At 42.0% G+C, this 13,742-nt stretch overlaps 1 protein-coding gene across 1 annotated transcript in view; it reads right to left on the reverse strand.

Annotated features, from left to right (window-relative positions):
- Window positions 1-222: 222 nt before the first annotated feature.
- Window positions 223-13,742, reverse strand: part of LOC143122793 (lipoxygenase homology domain-containing protein 1-like) — a 75,267-nt gene continuing 61,747 nt past the window's right edge. The window contains exons 32-42 of the mRNA XM_076283677.1: window positions 13,552-13,648; window positions 8,249-8,454; window positions 7,743-7,928; window positions 7,496-7,623; window positions 5,909-6,026; window positions 5,250-5,427; window positions 4,888-5,073; window positions 4,367-4,537; window positions 2,597-2,735; window positions 2,298-2,453; window positions 223-2,151 (exon numbers count right to left, since the gene is read on the reverse strand). Of these exons, the coding sequence (XP_076139792.1) occupies window positions 1,671-2,151; window positions 2,298-2,453; window positions 2,597-2,735; window positions 4,367-4,537; window positions 4,888-5,073; window positions 5,250-5,427; window positions 5,909-6,026; window positions 7,496-7,623; window positions 7,743-7,928; window positions 8,249-8,454; window positions 13,552-13,648 (2,046 nt within the window). The 3' untranslated portion in view covers window positions 223-1,670. The remainder of the gene's footprint in view (window positions 2,152-2,297; window positions 2,454-2,596; window positions 2,736-4,366; window positions 4,538-4,887; window positions 5,074-5,249; window positions 5,428-5,908; window positions 6,027-7,495; window positions 7,624-7,742; window positions 7,929-8,248; window positions 8,455-13,551; window positions 13,649-13,742) is intronic.

Consider the following 13,742-nt stretch of genomic DNA (forward strand, 5'->3'; position numbering starts at 1 on the left):
ATTCTAAATAGTTTAGTAGTAATGAACATGTTTTTTTCTGTGAATTATAAGTAACCTAGGCTTTATTAAAGGGACACCAGGCAAGCCTGATGCTTTTTCTCTACGAAACTCCCCCTCGCTCGGTCTGAAGCTTTTTTCCTTTTCTTTGCATCATCCGTTACGCTGAACTTGCAAGCGGGATATTCTTCCTACAGGCAGTAGGGGCGGGGAGAGAGTCTTCATTCGCCCTGTAATGAGTCATTTATCCATATACCGAAGATGAGTAATTAACACGAAAACGTTGCCTGGTGTCCATTTAACTCTAAGGTAACCTGTTTCCTATGCACACATTGTCCCATGTACTTAATAATAGCATTTGCTTCTATGGTTTCTGTATCCGTCCAGCTGTTCGAGGACAGAAAAGACAATGTCATAAATTGATGTAATAAAATGACCCCAGGTAAACATGGGTCACACCTTTATTCCTCAACACCCTTTCATGCAGACATGTTGTCACAACATTCAGTTAATCACGGGCCTCAATTTCTCTCCACGCACATCAGATTGGAACTGCTGTGTCTGTCTGCTTTGCCTGGCACTGCCAGGTCATATCTGGCAAGGTCTGGTAACCCTCACCTCAGTAGGGTTCATAGGTCAGGGAGATTGTGGTATCTGCATGTGCCTGAGTTATGTAGTAGTGAAGGCAGTGACACAGTGCTGCCTTAGAGGATTCACAGAGGTCTCCACTGAGTCGATTTCATCGTAACTCCTCTAGAGGGAAAACACGATGCTGGCTATCTTTGCATGCTCAAATTCTGATTTACATGCTCAATTCTGATTTTTTTTCTTTTGGATTTTTCTTTTGGTCAAATTTATTTAAACAATTTAAATGTGGCCAGTATCAGACTCCAACTCCAGTGTGGACTGGTGTGGAAGTCCTGAACTGACCTGTATGCGGAGAGGAGGCCATCAACAACACAGCACGCTACCTTCCAGAAGTGCACACGGAGGCTGAACAGGGAGTGTCATTTGTAAATAGATAGCCAGTAAGCCAGCAAATTCAAAAGCAGGTGGTAACGAATGTCAATGACCGTTCACACTGAGGCCACAATGCAAAAAATGGGAGCTGTATCTGATTTAGTACCACATATGGAAGTGGCCCAAAATCAGAACTGAAAAAGTCAGATTCCACGTGACTTGTGTTGTTCACACTGTTATGAAAGAAAACCCATGTGTCACATTACAGTTTTTTTCAGTCGCTAACAAGCGTTTGTCTAACCAGTTGTCACATTTTCAAAACTCTAAACACAATTACAGCATCAGTCTATACCATTAGGGGTTTGCACGGCGTGTCATCAGATCTGGACATCGCCTTATTGGACATTCTCGCCTCATTAGAAAGCATTAGGATGTTAAGCTCTCATCCACACATTTGTGTCTGCCAGTGCTCCTATTGTCAAATTCTGAGTCACAGGGTGCAGCACATGAAATATGTCATTTATATATATATATATATTTTAATATATTTAAAAGAATCAAACCCGGGTATGATGCAGGTGCCCCAGCCAGTTGCGCCACGGCTGGGGCGTAATATGTAATTTTTGTAACATCAGAAATGTAGTTTCCATTTGATCTTGGGAGCGGTGCATGAGTACGTCAGTATTTGATCTTGGGAGCGGTGCATGAGTACGTCAGTATTTGGGGAAGAGCATGCGGCGCGTCAGTCCGTCCGCCTTATTCTTGTCCAACCACTTCCCGCATATGAAGGAGGTCGTGATTCCGTTGGCGGTGTTGATGACGTCCACGCGTTCCAGCAGCCAGCTGGGGTCGAGGCCCTTGCTGTCGTGCTCCATGATGACGTGTGTCAGATCGCCCATGTCCAGCAGCTCCAATGAGAAGAAATCGGTCCGGCCGGCCTCAAACAAGTTACGCAGGCGCTGCCGCAAGCCCCGTCGGCCCGAATCCCCAGTGGTGCCGAAGAGTGTGATGAAGACGTTGGCGTTTGTGCTTGCCCCACTCTCGTCACCCGTGACCACGATGATCTCGTACGTGACTGGCCGCAGGCTGCGGGCCTTGGAGATAAAGCTCTCCACGATCTTGCTGCGCCCGAACATCACAGGGTCGTCACGATTGGTGGAGAGGGGAATCTGAGCATTACAGTTGAATATGAACCTGAGGGAGACAGAGAGTTAGCAATAACTTATCTCATTAATCTTGTGCATACAAATATCGTCAATCTGGCTTTATGGAGCAACATAACCTGGTGTTGCTGTACTTGTTTCTGTGTCATCACTCTTATCCGTTCAAAGTCCACCTACCTGTTTCCGAGCGATTTCTCTGTGACAGTGACTTCTAACACATGCCAAAAGGATTCAATTTTGGGCTTCTTCCCATCTTTGGGTATGTGGCCAACACAGATACCCGCAATGTTACCCACAACCTTAGTGGTGAACTCAAATCTGTCTGTGCTCCCGCTGTGTGGGCACAAAAATGAAATATTAAATATGAATGACCACATCAATACACATACAATTTGATAGACATGAAAGAACTTCACATACATACAATATACACAATTAAAATGACTTAGCAAAGGCACAATAGGCCTATACATTACCGTAGGAATCGCCTTTTCTTCGCTGAATTTTCTAGAACAAGCTCTTTGGAACGTCCCTTCATTCCCTCCAAGATCATCCACACATTCTCTCGCGTCTCTGCCTCATCTGTATCTGCGGTTACTGTGATGATTTCATACTCTACCAGACATAAAAAAACATTTCAGTTCATATAACAGTTCATCAGTGCATAAGAAACACCTCACCTAGAGACATATGATGTATTTGTTAGAGGATCACTAGACTAATTTGATACAAACTTCATTCTAGCTGGCCATAAGTGTTTACTGTCTACGTATGTTTTTTTTGTGTTCACTAGCCATTAACCTGTGATTATTTTAACTATTTATGTTTTGGTCAATAGAATTTTACTTTTTTACATTTCATTAATGGTCTTATAAAAGATATCGGTTAATGTTCAGTGGTACCCCCTTAACCCTTAAAGGAGAATTCCGGTGTGATATTGACCTAAAGTGTGTTGAAACATGATACCGAGTGTGAACGTATGTCTCATAGCCCATCTCGGCTTGTCCCCTGCACTCCAAAATCTGGCGCTAGTTAGCCGATGCTACCAACAGCTTTTTCAATGGTGGTGCTTCGGCATCGGGCTAGCCATGCAAATAAATCACTGCTTTACACCATTTACGAGGCTCAATGTATCTCTCCACACTTCATTGGTAGACTTCCGAGGGCCCTGACATTTAAAACGAGACATTGAGAACTTTGAAAAAGCACTGGTAGTTTACTTACAAGACGATTTATACAGATAGATAGATAGATAGATAGATAGATAGATACTTTATTGATACCCAGGGGAAATTCAAGTTCAGACAAATACAGACAGTATCTTCACGAAGTTTAGCGTTTGCAGCCATCTTGAATTTAGTCACGATAAGTCGAGCGACGAGTAAGAATGAACAGGTATGATAAGGGATCAGATTCCAAAAATAATTCTGTGGAAATGCATGGATTCCAGTTTCTTCCAGTAGCAGCAACTGGAATCCATGCATTTCCACAGAATTATTATTATGGCTGCAAACGCTAAACTTTGTGAAGATACTGTCTGTATAAATCGTCTTGTAAGTAAACTACCAGTGCTTTTTCAAAGTTCTCAATGTCTCGTTTTAAATGTCAGGGCCCTCGGAAGTCTACCAATGAAGTGTGGAGATACATTGAGCCTCGTAAATGGTGTAAAACAGTGATTTATTTGCATGGCTAGCCCGATGCCGAAGCACCACCATTGAAAAAGCTGTTGGTAGCATCGGCTAACTAGCGCCAGATTTTGGAGTGCAGGGGACAAGCCGAGATGGGCTATGAGACATACGTTCACACTCGGTATCATGTTTCAACACACTTTAGGTCAATATCACACCGGAATTCTCCTTTAAGGCGAGGATCACATCAGCCAGCGGCAAGCTGCAAACGTAACGCAACGCTCAGACCATAATAAGTTTTATCTTGTTCCTAAGCAACACAAACGGTTTGTCAATTGAATACGCTCGCGTTGCGCTTTGAAAGTTTAACTAAGTTCAACACTCAGCTTGTTCAACGCTCAGCTTGTTCAACGCTAGCGTTGCCACCGTTCCGCTGCCGAACCATAGAGAACAATAGGAAGCCTGCCGCTTGCCGCTGGCTAATGTAATCCCCGCCTAAAGGTGTGGGTTTTTGAACATTCTAACATAAGATTCCGTTCCGCAACAATTGAAGGTTCTAAAATAATTCTATGTTGAATTCCCATCACGGTACACCTTTAAGGGTTAAGACACACTTACGGGTTGTCTCATTGAGGTCCAGAATGTCGTTGTTGGCACAGCCCAGCTCTCGTATCAGCTGTCCATCATCCTCTTTCTTGGCAAACCACCTTTTGCATGGGAAACGGAAAGTTTGATCCAGGACGTCATCTCGTATATCCACGTTGAAAACAAACCAACCAGCAGCTGGGCCTAGACACACACACACACAGCTATTTTTTAACCATATTCATATTTACAGTCATGACAAAGGTGAATTACCATAAGATCCACTCGCACATGTTAGTTGGGTAATCTGATGTGATCTGGTTCAAACTGTGATCAAATTGACTGGAGTATACAGCTCTAGAAAAAATGAAGAGACCACTACACATTTTTCTGATGTCATCTTACGGTTGCTGTGTGACATTCGAATGAGTTGACGGTTATAATCAAGTGTGTAGTGGACTCTTAATTTTGAATATGACTGTCAACTCATTCAAATGTGCAGTGCTCTTTTCATTTTTTCCAGAGCTGTATATTATTTCGCTGCATGGACGCACCTGCATTGTCGTGCCATAGCCGAACTTTAGAAAGGTTGCCCAAGCTGAGCATGTCTGGGAATTGAAAGGTGTCCATATCTTTGCGTTCAAACTTGTTAATGTTGTTGGAGCGTTTGAGTGCCAGCGGTCCCGTGTCCCCATTCTCACCGAAGATCATTAACCACACATTGGCATCTGTCCCTGCACCTAAACATGACAAATCGACAACATAAGCAGCAAGCCATACATATAACGACAGCAGCCAGTCACATCATAGTGAGTGAATAACCAACATTAACCTATACACATTGTGTGTGTGTGTGTGTGTGTGTGTGTGTATGAAAGGTAGTGTGTGTGCATTTGTAGTTTGTATGTGTGCGTACCCATGGCGTCGCCTGTCTTGACGTGTATAATGTAGTTGGTCAGCCCCACCATTTCTTCCCCGTCTATGACAGCAGGCATGTCAGCGCTCAATGTCTTTTTGGTGCCAAGGGTGGTCGACAGCCACTCAGAGTACCTAAACTCTGCCACTTCATCAGTTTGTACGTTACACAGGACAACCTACACGCACATAAATCCAAATATGTCTTACTTGATGCTTTTATCCAAAGCGACTTTAAAAAAAAACAATTGTTAGGACAATCCCCTAGAGCAACTTGGGTTAAGGTGCCTTTCTCAGGGGCAGAATGGCCGAGAACCATATCCACAACTTTCTGGCTACTTCTGGTTATAAGGTGTATGTTTCCCAAAAGACCAAAAGAGAAACGCCCCAGAAATACCTGACGAAATAAAAACATTGCCACACTCCCTCAAAGTGATGCAGGTCAGTGTATAATATAGGAGAGAGGGGAGAGCAGGGCAAGAATGTGACCACAAAAGTGGGAAGCTTTTTCAGTTACACTTCAGGAGTGTTGGTAGCTAAAATGCAAACACATTCATTAGAAACCACGCCTCCAAACATATGCAACGTTGGCCTATACATAAACACACACACAGACACAGACACACACACACACACACACACACACACACACACACTCACCTTTTCCAGGAACCAGTCGGGTCGGCTGCCAGAGCCGTCAACTCGGACCCGCATCTTTCTCAGCGGTGCAATGTCTTCAACCTCAAGAATGAGCGTGTCCTTTTGTCCACGCTCAAATCTACACACACACACACACACACACACACACACACACATTCACACATTCTGTTGGGACCTTCACACTTTCACTATACCACTTTCACTGTACCACTAATAAAACCCAAACTGTGTCTCAAATCGTGTACTTCTGCACTTACAATACCTATTTTTATGTGCATGAGGGTGTTCACACTGAAAATTCCAACAACACGAAGGGCGCTGCAAGTCCCAGGATGGATTACTCATAACCAGAGCCGGACAGTAACGGAGTACATTTACTTGAGTACAGTACTTGAGTACAATTTTGAGGGATCTGTACTTTACTCGAGTATCATTTTTGGGGAGTACTCAAGTACATTTGAGAGGCAAATATTGTACTCTTTACTCCACTACATTTCTACCCATAACCGTGAGTACCTGTTACTTCTTCTAAAAAAAAAGGAAAAAAGAAAAATCTTGGAAACCCTCAATTTGTTTTTTCCCTCTCAAACGTGATTGGATTGTGCAGGCACCACTGATTGGGACAGCCTATCAGCAATCACCTTCAGCTTTCCGCCAAAGTCAACTCCATGGTCAGATTTAGATAAGAGACGAAACCATGGACGAAACAGTGGATGAAGACGCAACAGGTCCATCCCGGGAATGTGCCAACCCGTGGCTCCACTTTGCCAGACTATTTCAATTTTCTGAACAAGTTAATGATAGTTTTCGCTTCAAGTGTTTCAATTACAAAATAGTATTTTGTATTTGAAATACGTATTTTATATACATGCAAACATACATGTATACATTTATATACATGAGCAATACTGCCCATCCCTGGCAACATGGTAAAAAGATCAAAATGACTTGATTTTACTTTCAATATATTTAGAAAATTTAAGCTACTCTTGTACTCTTGATACTCAAGTACTTTTAAAAATAAGTACTTCAGTACTTTTACTTAAGTAGACATCTGACTGTTGTACTTTTACTTGTACTTGAGTAAAATTTAGCAAAGGGTATCTGTACTTTTACTCAAGTAATGAAGCTGTGTACTCTGTCCGCCTCTACTCATAACGGTCAAAAAGCTAAGTGTGGAACACTGGACACTTTTCGCCCTCAACAGAAGCCATCTTGGCCAAATAGCGGAAGGGTAGGGAGCGTTTTCAAACTTGTGGTAATCGCGGTTGAGAAAGCTTTAGCAGCAGCAGTGGAAAACACACTTTACAGAGGTACAAGCAAGTTATAACATAAACAGTTCATGTTTTGACACAGTATGACCATGTCACTGTCGAATTGAGGACGCCAATAAAGTTATATTTAAATGTTGCGATCGTCATTTCCGTGAAGTGCACGGAGTTAGAGTTTGATATGAGACAATACTATTCTGTTAAAATTTGCGCACTCCGCCAGTAAGCACACAGTGCACATAGGGTACTACACGAACGTGTACTAATGAAAGCACACCACTCCCTGTGTGTGAGAATGAGAGTGTGGGGTGAGAACCTGTCTCCATTCTTTGGCAGCAGCTTCTCATCTGAGCTTCCGTTGACCCCAAATATAGTCAAGTAAATTTGTGTGTCTGTTCCTGCATTCTGCACATCACCTGTAACCACAGTTACCTCATAGATGATCTGAGCCAGGGGAAAAAAGCAGATAAAGTAAGTAAATCAGAATCTGTGTTCACAAAAAATGGATCTATTGTATATTTTTGTGTCAGTTCACAGAATTTATGTGAGTGTGTGTTTCTTACCTTTTGTGCAATGGAGATGACAACAGCATCCATGATGTGGAGCACACAGGTAGTGAGACAGTCACCACGGTCTTTGGCCAACCAGCACTTACACAGGAACACATACTGCACTGCTTTTGTTGGCACAGCAACTGACAACTCATGCACCAGCCAGCAACTCTCGGGAGTTGCTCCATCATGACCCAGCTATTAACACATACACAATTTCATAGTATAGAAATTATTTTTATCATAATTTATTATAATATTTATCAAGAAATTGACATGAAAATGACATTATTATTGTATTGTAATTATTTGTTATTAAAATGCAGAGATGGTATAGTTACTTATAAACCTATAATATGTATTTGGATACATATTTTCTGTAAAGGGAATATGATAATACGATCAAGCTCAGTTGAAGTGGAAACCTCTAGCCGAACCAGGAGAAGACTGCACCACTGATGTAAACAATACAGTTTTAATGACAAAAGTGATATTGTATGGTGAATTATGCATCTTGCCTCCACTCGTTTGATATCTCCCACATCTTTGCCTCGACAGTGGAGGTTGTCCAGAGCTCCAGGCAAAAAGCCGCTTTTTTCTTGGGGCAATTCCAGCCACATACGGTCTGTGGCTCCCTCTCGTCCATGGATGATGACGTATGCACGGCTGGTGGTCCCCGCATCATCCTCATCACTTGTCGTCACAGTGAAGTGATAGGGGATCACTGGGCACAACACAACACATCACAACACATCACCACATCACCATATATGCTTAGCCAGCCCACACACACACACGCAGGCATACTGGAAGACCTCAATTATGGGTTCCCATGTTCTTATAGAACCCAAAATCTTGGTGCTTCCAAGCAGATATTAGTGAGCTGTTGAAAATGTTGATTGTGTTAAAGGATAATTCCGGTATTTAGCACTTTGAGTCCCTTTTCTGGTTTGTTTTGGATGAACTAGAGTGGTGGATACCGAAATTTTGACGATGGGTCCTGTTTCGACTATCTGACTCGTTTTGAATTACCTTTGACTGTTTCAGAGTGGCTGGCCATGGGTATGCACAAACATGTCCTTAAAACAACCCTTAACGTTTGTTTTCAAAACTGTGCAACTCACCGAGTGGTTAGTGGTGGTGTTCATTGATTATTTAAAACAAATCAGCACAATGTATGAATTCAATCTGTGTTATTTGCTATTGTGGAACAATTTTTTCAGATACCACACAACCGTGTATAAACTTCCGCTCAACATTTGAGTCTGAAGCATAGACAGTAAAAGAAGGTCTCGAGGGGGAAAGACTACAACCGTAAACAGACCCCCTTTCCGTTTCCGGTAGTGCAGTGATATCAAGGAGCAATGAGTCTTCCAACAGAAATCTATTGGATTTTACAAAATGGCAAATAGAACACGACAGAAACTGTATTTCGCTACGCTACTTGTTTTGGAACATCAACGAACATCACTAACCACTCGGTGAGTTGCACAGTTTTAAAAATGAACGTTAAAAATTGTTGTTGTTGTTTTAAGGACATGTTTGTGCATGCCCATAGCCAGCCAGTCAAAGGCGATTCTAAACGAGTCAGAAAGTCGAGACAGGACCCATCGTCAAAATTTCGGTGTCCACCACTCTAGTTCATCCAAAACAAACCAGAAAAAGGGACTCAAAGTGCTAAATACCGGAATTATCCTTTAAGAATTGTTTTTATCTAGATGGTGTAACAATGAATAACACACACATTTTAACAAACACCACTGTTTATAATTTCCATTAATTCTCATCTGTGGTATCATTCGTCCAACTGTGCATAAATAATGCCCTTTGCTCTGGTTTCCAGTTTCCATTTTATTTTAAATGCATGCATGAAGCATAGCTCCAGGTAGGGTTCATATGTAGCAGGAACTTGATTCCTATCATCCAATGCAATTTAGTAAAGTGCCCTCTGGACCTGTGTTGTCCCATGGGGAGAAACAAAACTAATCAGGTAATAAATACCTAGTTGGTGGTGGTAACCCACACCATAAGTGTATCTAAATTAGATATGTCCCAAAAATTACATTTTACCGTGACTCGAAAAGCTATAAACAGTCTTATAAGCTGCGTGTACAAATCCGCTTGGAGCTCCAGTGGAATTTTGAGGTAACGACGAGAATTCTCAGTCGAACCGTTCATGTGCCGTTGAAAGGGTGGAAGTAGATGACACACCAGAGGGGTATTCCAGAAAGCAGGTTTACTTGCTTAACTGGGTATGTTAACACAGAGTTAGTGGTAAACCTGGGATTTCAGTTCCAGAAAGCTCAAATATGATCAGGCTATGTAAGTAACTATGGTAACATAGGCTCTGAACTTAACTGGGTATGTAAACCCAGAGTAAATGGTAAACCTGGGATTTCAGTTCCAGAAAGCTCAAAAATGACCAGGCTATGTAAGTAACTATGGTAACACAGGCTCTGAACTTAACCTGGTAGGGGGTAGGTTTTGTTCAGGTTATGTTTAATTATGTTCGGTTATTTCAGTGCATGTTCAACCAGGCCGCTATTTTTACACTTGTCACACAATGGCGTTTCATTTTGACGAAGGTCCGATTTACAAAGAAGCACAAAATCATGTAGGCTAATATTCATCCGTGCAATTCACCGTGAGAGGGCGATAGAAAACGACATCACATGATAGCCTACACATTCTTTTCTAAACGAGTTTTTCAAGAGCGCTAGAGTTTTTCAGCTGAATCCTAAATATAGGCTATAGGCTTGAAAAGCATTCTCCATCCCTACATTACGCATGGTGGATTATAATAGAATAAAATAAATCTTTAATGTAGGCTAGCTAGCCTACACCATAGTGGACATTTGTCTTTGGCCCACCAGACAGATGGACAAACAACATCTCAGACACATTGAAGATATAATTAAAACAAGTACAGTAGCCTACAAAAAAGGGAAAACATGTAGAAAATTAATAAATACGTTTAAATAAAGACTGCATAACAGCTGTCATGCAGGTAGGGCTATGCGTGTTGTCACTAAGTTTGGTTAAGAATGCTGATGGCATTTGGGACAAAATAGTTTTTAATAGGCTACACACGCGCTTTCCGACTGGGAGTTTTTGTAGTGTCGGTCGGTGCGTAAAGTTTGCCTTGCGCTAAAGCAGTTCATTCGTTTTCATGGACACAAACCCACGAGGATCATTAGTACCCAACTGGCAGGTCAGCATCACTTATTAAGTTTTCCAAATGTGCACCGACGATAGGCTGTCTTAGCTGGTGAGCTTCAATTAACGGGCATTGGCTTTTTCAGAATGTCCTTATGGTCGAATGGATAGGTCATAGGCCACTTCTCTTTTTATATGTGATTATGCTTCACATCTTATCACAAACGTGGAGGCGAAATGGCAGGGCCCAGTAGGCCTACACGATGCCAGGAATGATGTAGCCTATCCGGGAGTCTAATTTGAGCGACACATTTCAACAGGGTGCGTTAGGGCAGGCCTACACCTTACTAGAATACTATCAGATCCACTACAGACTTATTAATGTGTAGGCTGTAACTTAGGGCTATATTTTGGGGCACCAGCGCATGGCGTACAGTTCGTTTTTCAGTCGCGCGAAGTTGAATTCGGTATTTTGCACCTTTATTTTTTAAGCATTGCGCCCAGGGGTGTGGCAATTAACAACCTAGGGCGGGCCCTGGCGCGTTCTCTAAAAATCGCTATCATACACCACCTAAACCTGGTCAGAAGTCAATGGCGAGTTGTTCATATGCTATTTTAAGAGCGCATGTCAACAGTCATATTGGCAGGTGCACGCACCATCCTTCTATCATTCATGAACGCACACCAGCGCACGTCCATGCAAAGCATTACAAATTGCACGATTACAATGTTAAACATAATTAGAATAAAGATATTACGAAATACTGTACATCTCATGATGAGTAGTTATTCACCATCATTTGCAAATTGGTAATGACGGTTAAAAGTGATTAGGGGAGAGGCGAGAGACACGTATGGAGCACAGCTGAAGACGCACTGTCACGAGATATAAGCAACTCCTCTGCAGGATAAATGTTGTTTTATTCAGTCATTTGAGCAACATTAGGGTAAGTGTTGCTTTTTCCAGCCTATGTTTTCGATGGTAACCCATTGTCAGTCAATAGTGAAAGTAACTGCATATAACTGTCTTGTCGTTGACTGACTTCCTTGGTGAAGTTAGTTTCACTTTGCCAATGAGTTCAAATAATAGACGAGTGCAAATGCGTGAAGGCTATGCTAAGTTTTAGTAAAGCATGGTTTAAGAATGACTATTCCATACGGTCTCGCAAGCAGCCTCCTTCAAATGCGCCGTTGAATGCCAAAATACCGATGCATTTATCTGACATATCGCGCGTTGCGCCGTTAAAGGGAATGACAGATGTCATTCTCATTGGTTTAAAATGATGTTACGCCCCAAACACACCCATATGACTGATTAAAAGACCTAGGAACACCTTGTTACGCCATGCGCTCCACTTTTGAGGACGAAAACCCTCCCAATGTGAACTGGACATCCTACTAAATTTGAATAGACTTTTGACGAGTGACGATGCACTTTAGAATGTCATGATAGGGCCCTTAATGTTATATGTGCAATTACAGGAGAACTTGATGGGTATGCTACTGGGGGATAGAGGATAGGCTACCCATGCCTTCCGACATTCATCACCCTTCCGATGCTGGAGCGCAAATGTTTAACTTGGCCCACAGCTGCAGAACCCGCGTTAAAATAGAAAATTACATTTGTGATTCTCAAGGAGTCTATGGCCCACTCAATCTGTGACAAGGTAGGCTAGTTTAAGAAAGCATCATTCAAAGCAGTCAATACAATATGTAATGTCCACTAAATTATTTAATTGTGCTTTTGACATAGGCTATTCTAAACGTACGCATTTACACGGTCAGTTAGGCTCTCTGTCAAACAAGGTCTCGTTCCTTGGCAGACGCTCAAGTATTGCTCTTTTTTTTGTTATCACAGTTCTCTCCTCTTCGTAAGCCTCGAGGAGAACTTGCTACTCCGCCTGAAAAATACGGTGCTCTTCGTTTCGCCGGTTTCACTCATGGTTTCGACTCTCAATAGATGATGCCTTTATAAGTTCGCCGTGAACGCGCACAACTCGAGGTTATCTAACACAGGGTTGATTGAACTAACTGATAACCGGTGTTTTGGAACCGACAGCTCGGGTTTAGTCGCCACAGGTTCAGACAACCCAGAGGTTAAGTTTTATCTCAGTGTTTGTTAAACCTCCTTTCTGGAATACCCCACAGGCCAGCACTAACCTCCGAGCGCAGTAAACAAAATCGGATATTTCAGGCAGTAAAAGCCCTGGTAAGAACCAAACCAGATTTTGTTCAAATCTACACACCTATGGCTACTGAAAAATGTAAGGTTAATTTATCAAATGTTATTTTGAAGTATTAAAAAACATTGTTGTTTTAGAATTTTCGGACAAAATGGGTGATAAATGGAGGTGTTACAATATTGATATTAAGCCATCTGCAATATTTTGTTTGTCAGAGCAGTTCTATTGTTTCTACATTATGCACATCATATATGGGCTTGGGTATATATATATATATATGTGTGTGTGTGTGTGTGTGTGTGTGTGTGTGTGTGTGTGCAGATTATATCTGGACTTGGGTATATATATATATATGTGTGTGTGTGTGTGTGTGCAGATTATATCTGGACTTGGGTATATATATATATATATGTGTGTGTGTGTGTGTGTGTGTGTGTGTGTGTGTGTGCAGATTATATCTGGGCTTGGGTGTCTTTGCTCACATAAACTGTCCTCTTTGTCTCTGCTGTCTTTGTCTCTCTGGTTCATGTTGCTGTCCAGTCCCCGTAAGCCACTGCCATCCCTGGGACCCTCATAACCCTACAAAAGCACATAGATTGAACATAAATATTTCTCTCTCTCTCTCTCTCCCACACACACACACACACACCCTTATACGCACTAAAGCAGACAT

Source organism: Alosa pseudoharengus, unplaced genomic scaffold (genome assembly GCF_046254945.1).
Source record: "Alosa pseudoharengus isolate Yale_2024_CS ecotype anadromous, Long Island Sound unplaced genomic scaffold, YU_APseudo_1.1 YU_APseudo_1.1_scf_14, whole genome shotgun sequence".
Lineage (NCBI taxonomy): Eukaryota > Metazoa > Chordata > Actinopteri > Clupeiformes > Clupeidae > Alosa > Alosa pseudoharengus.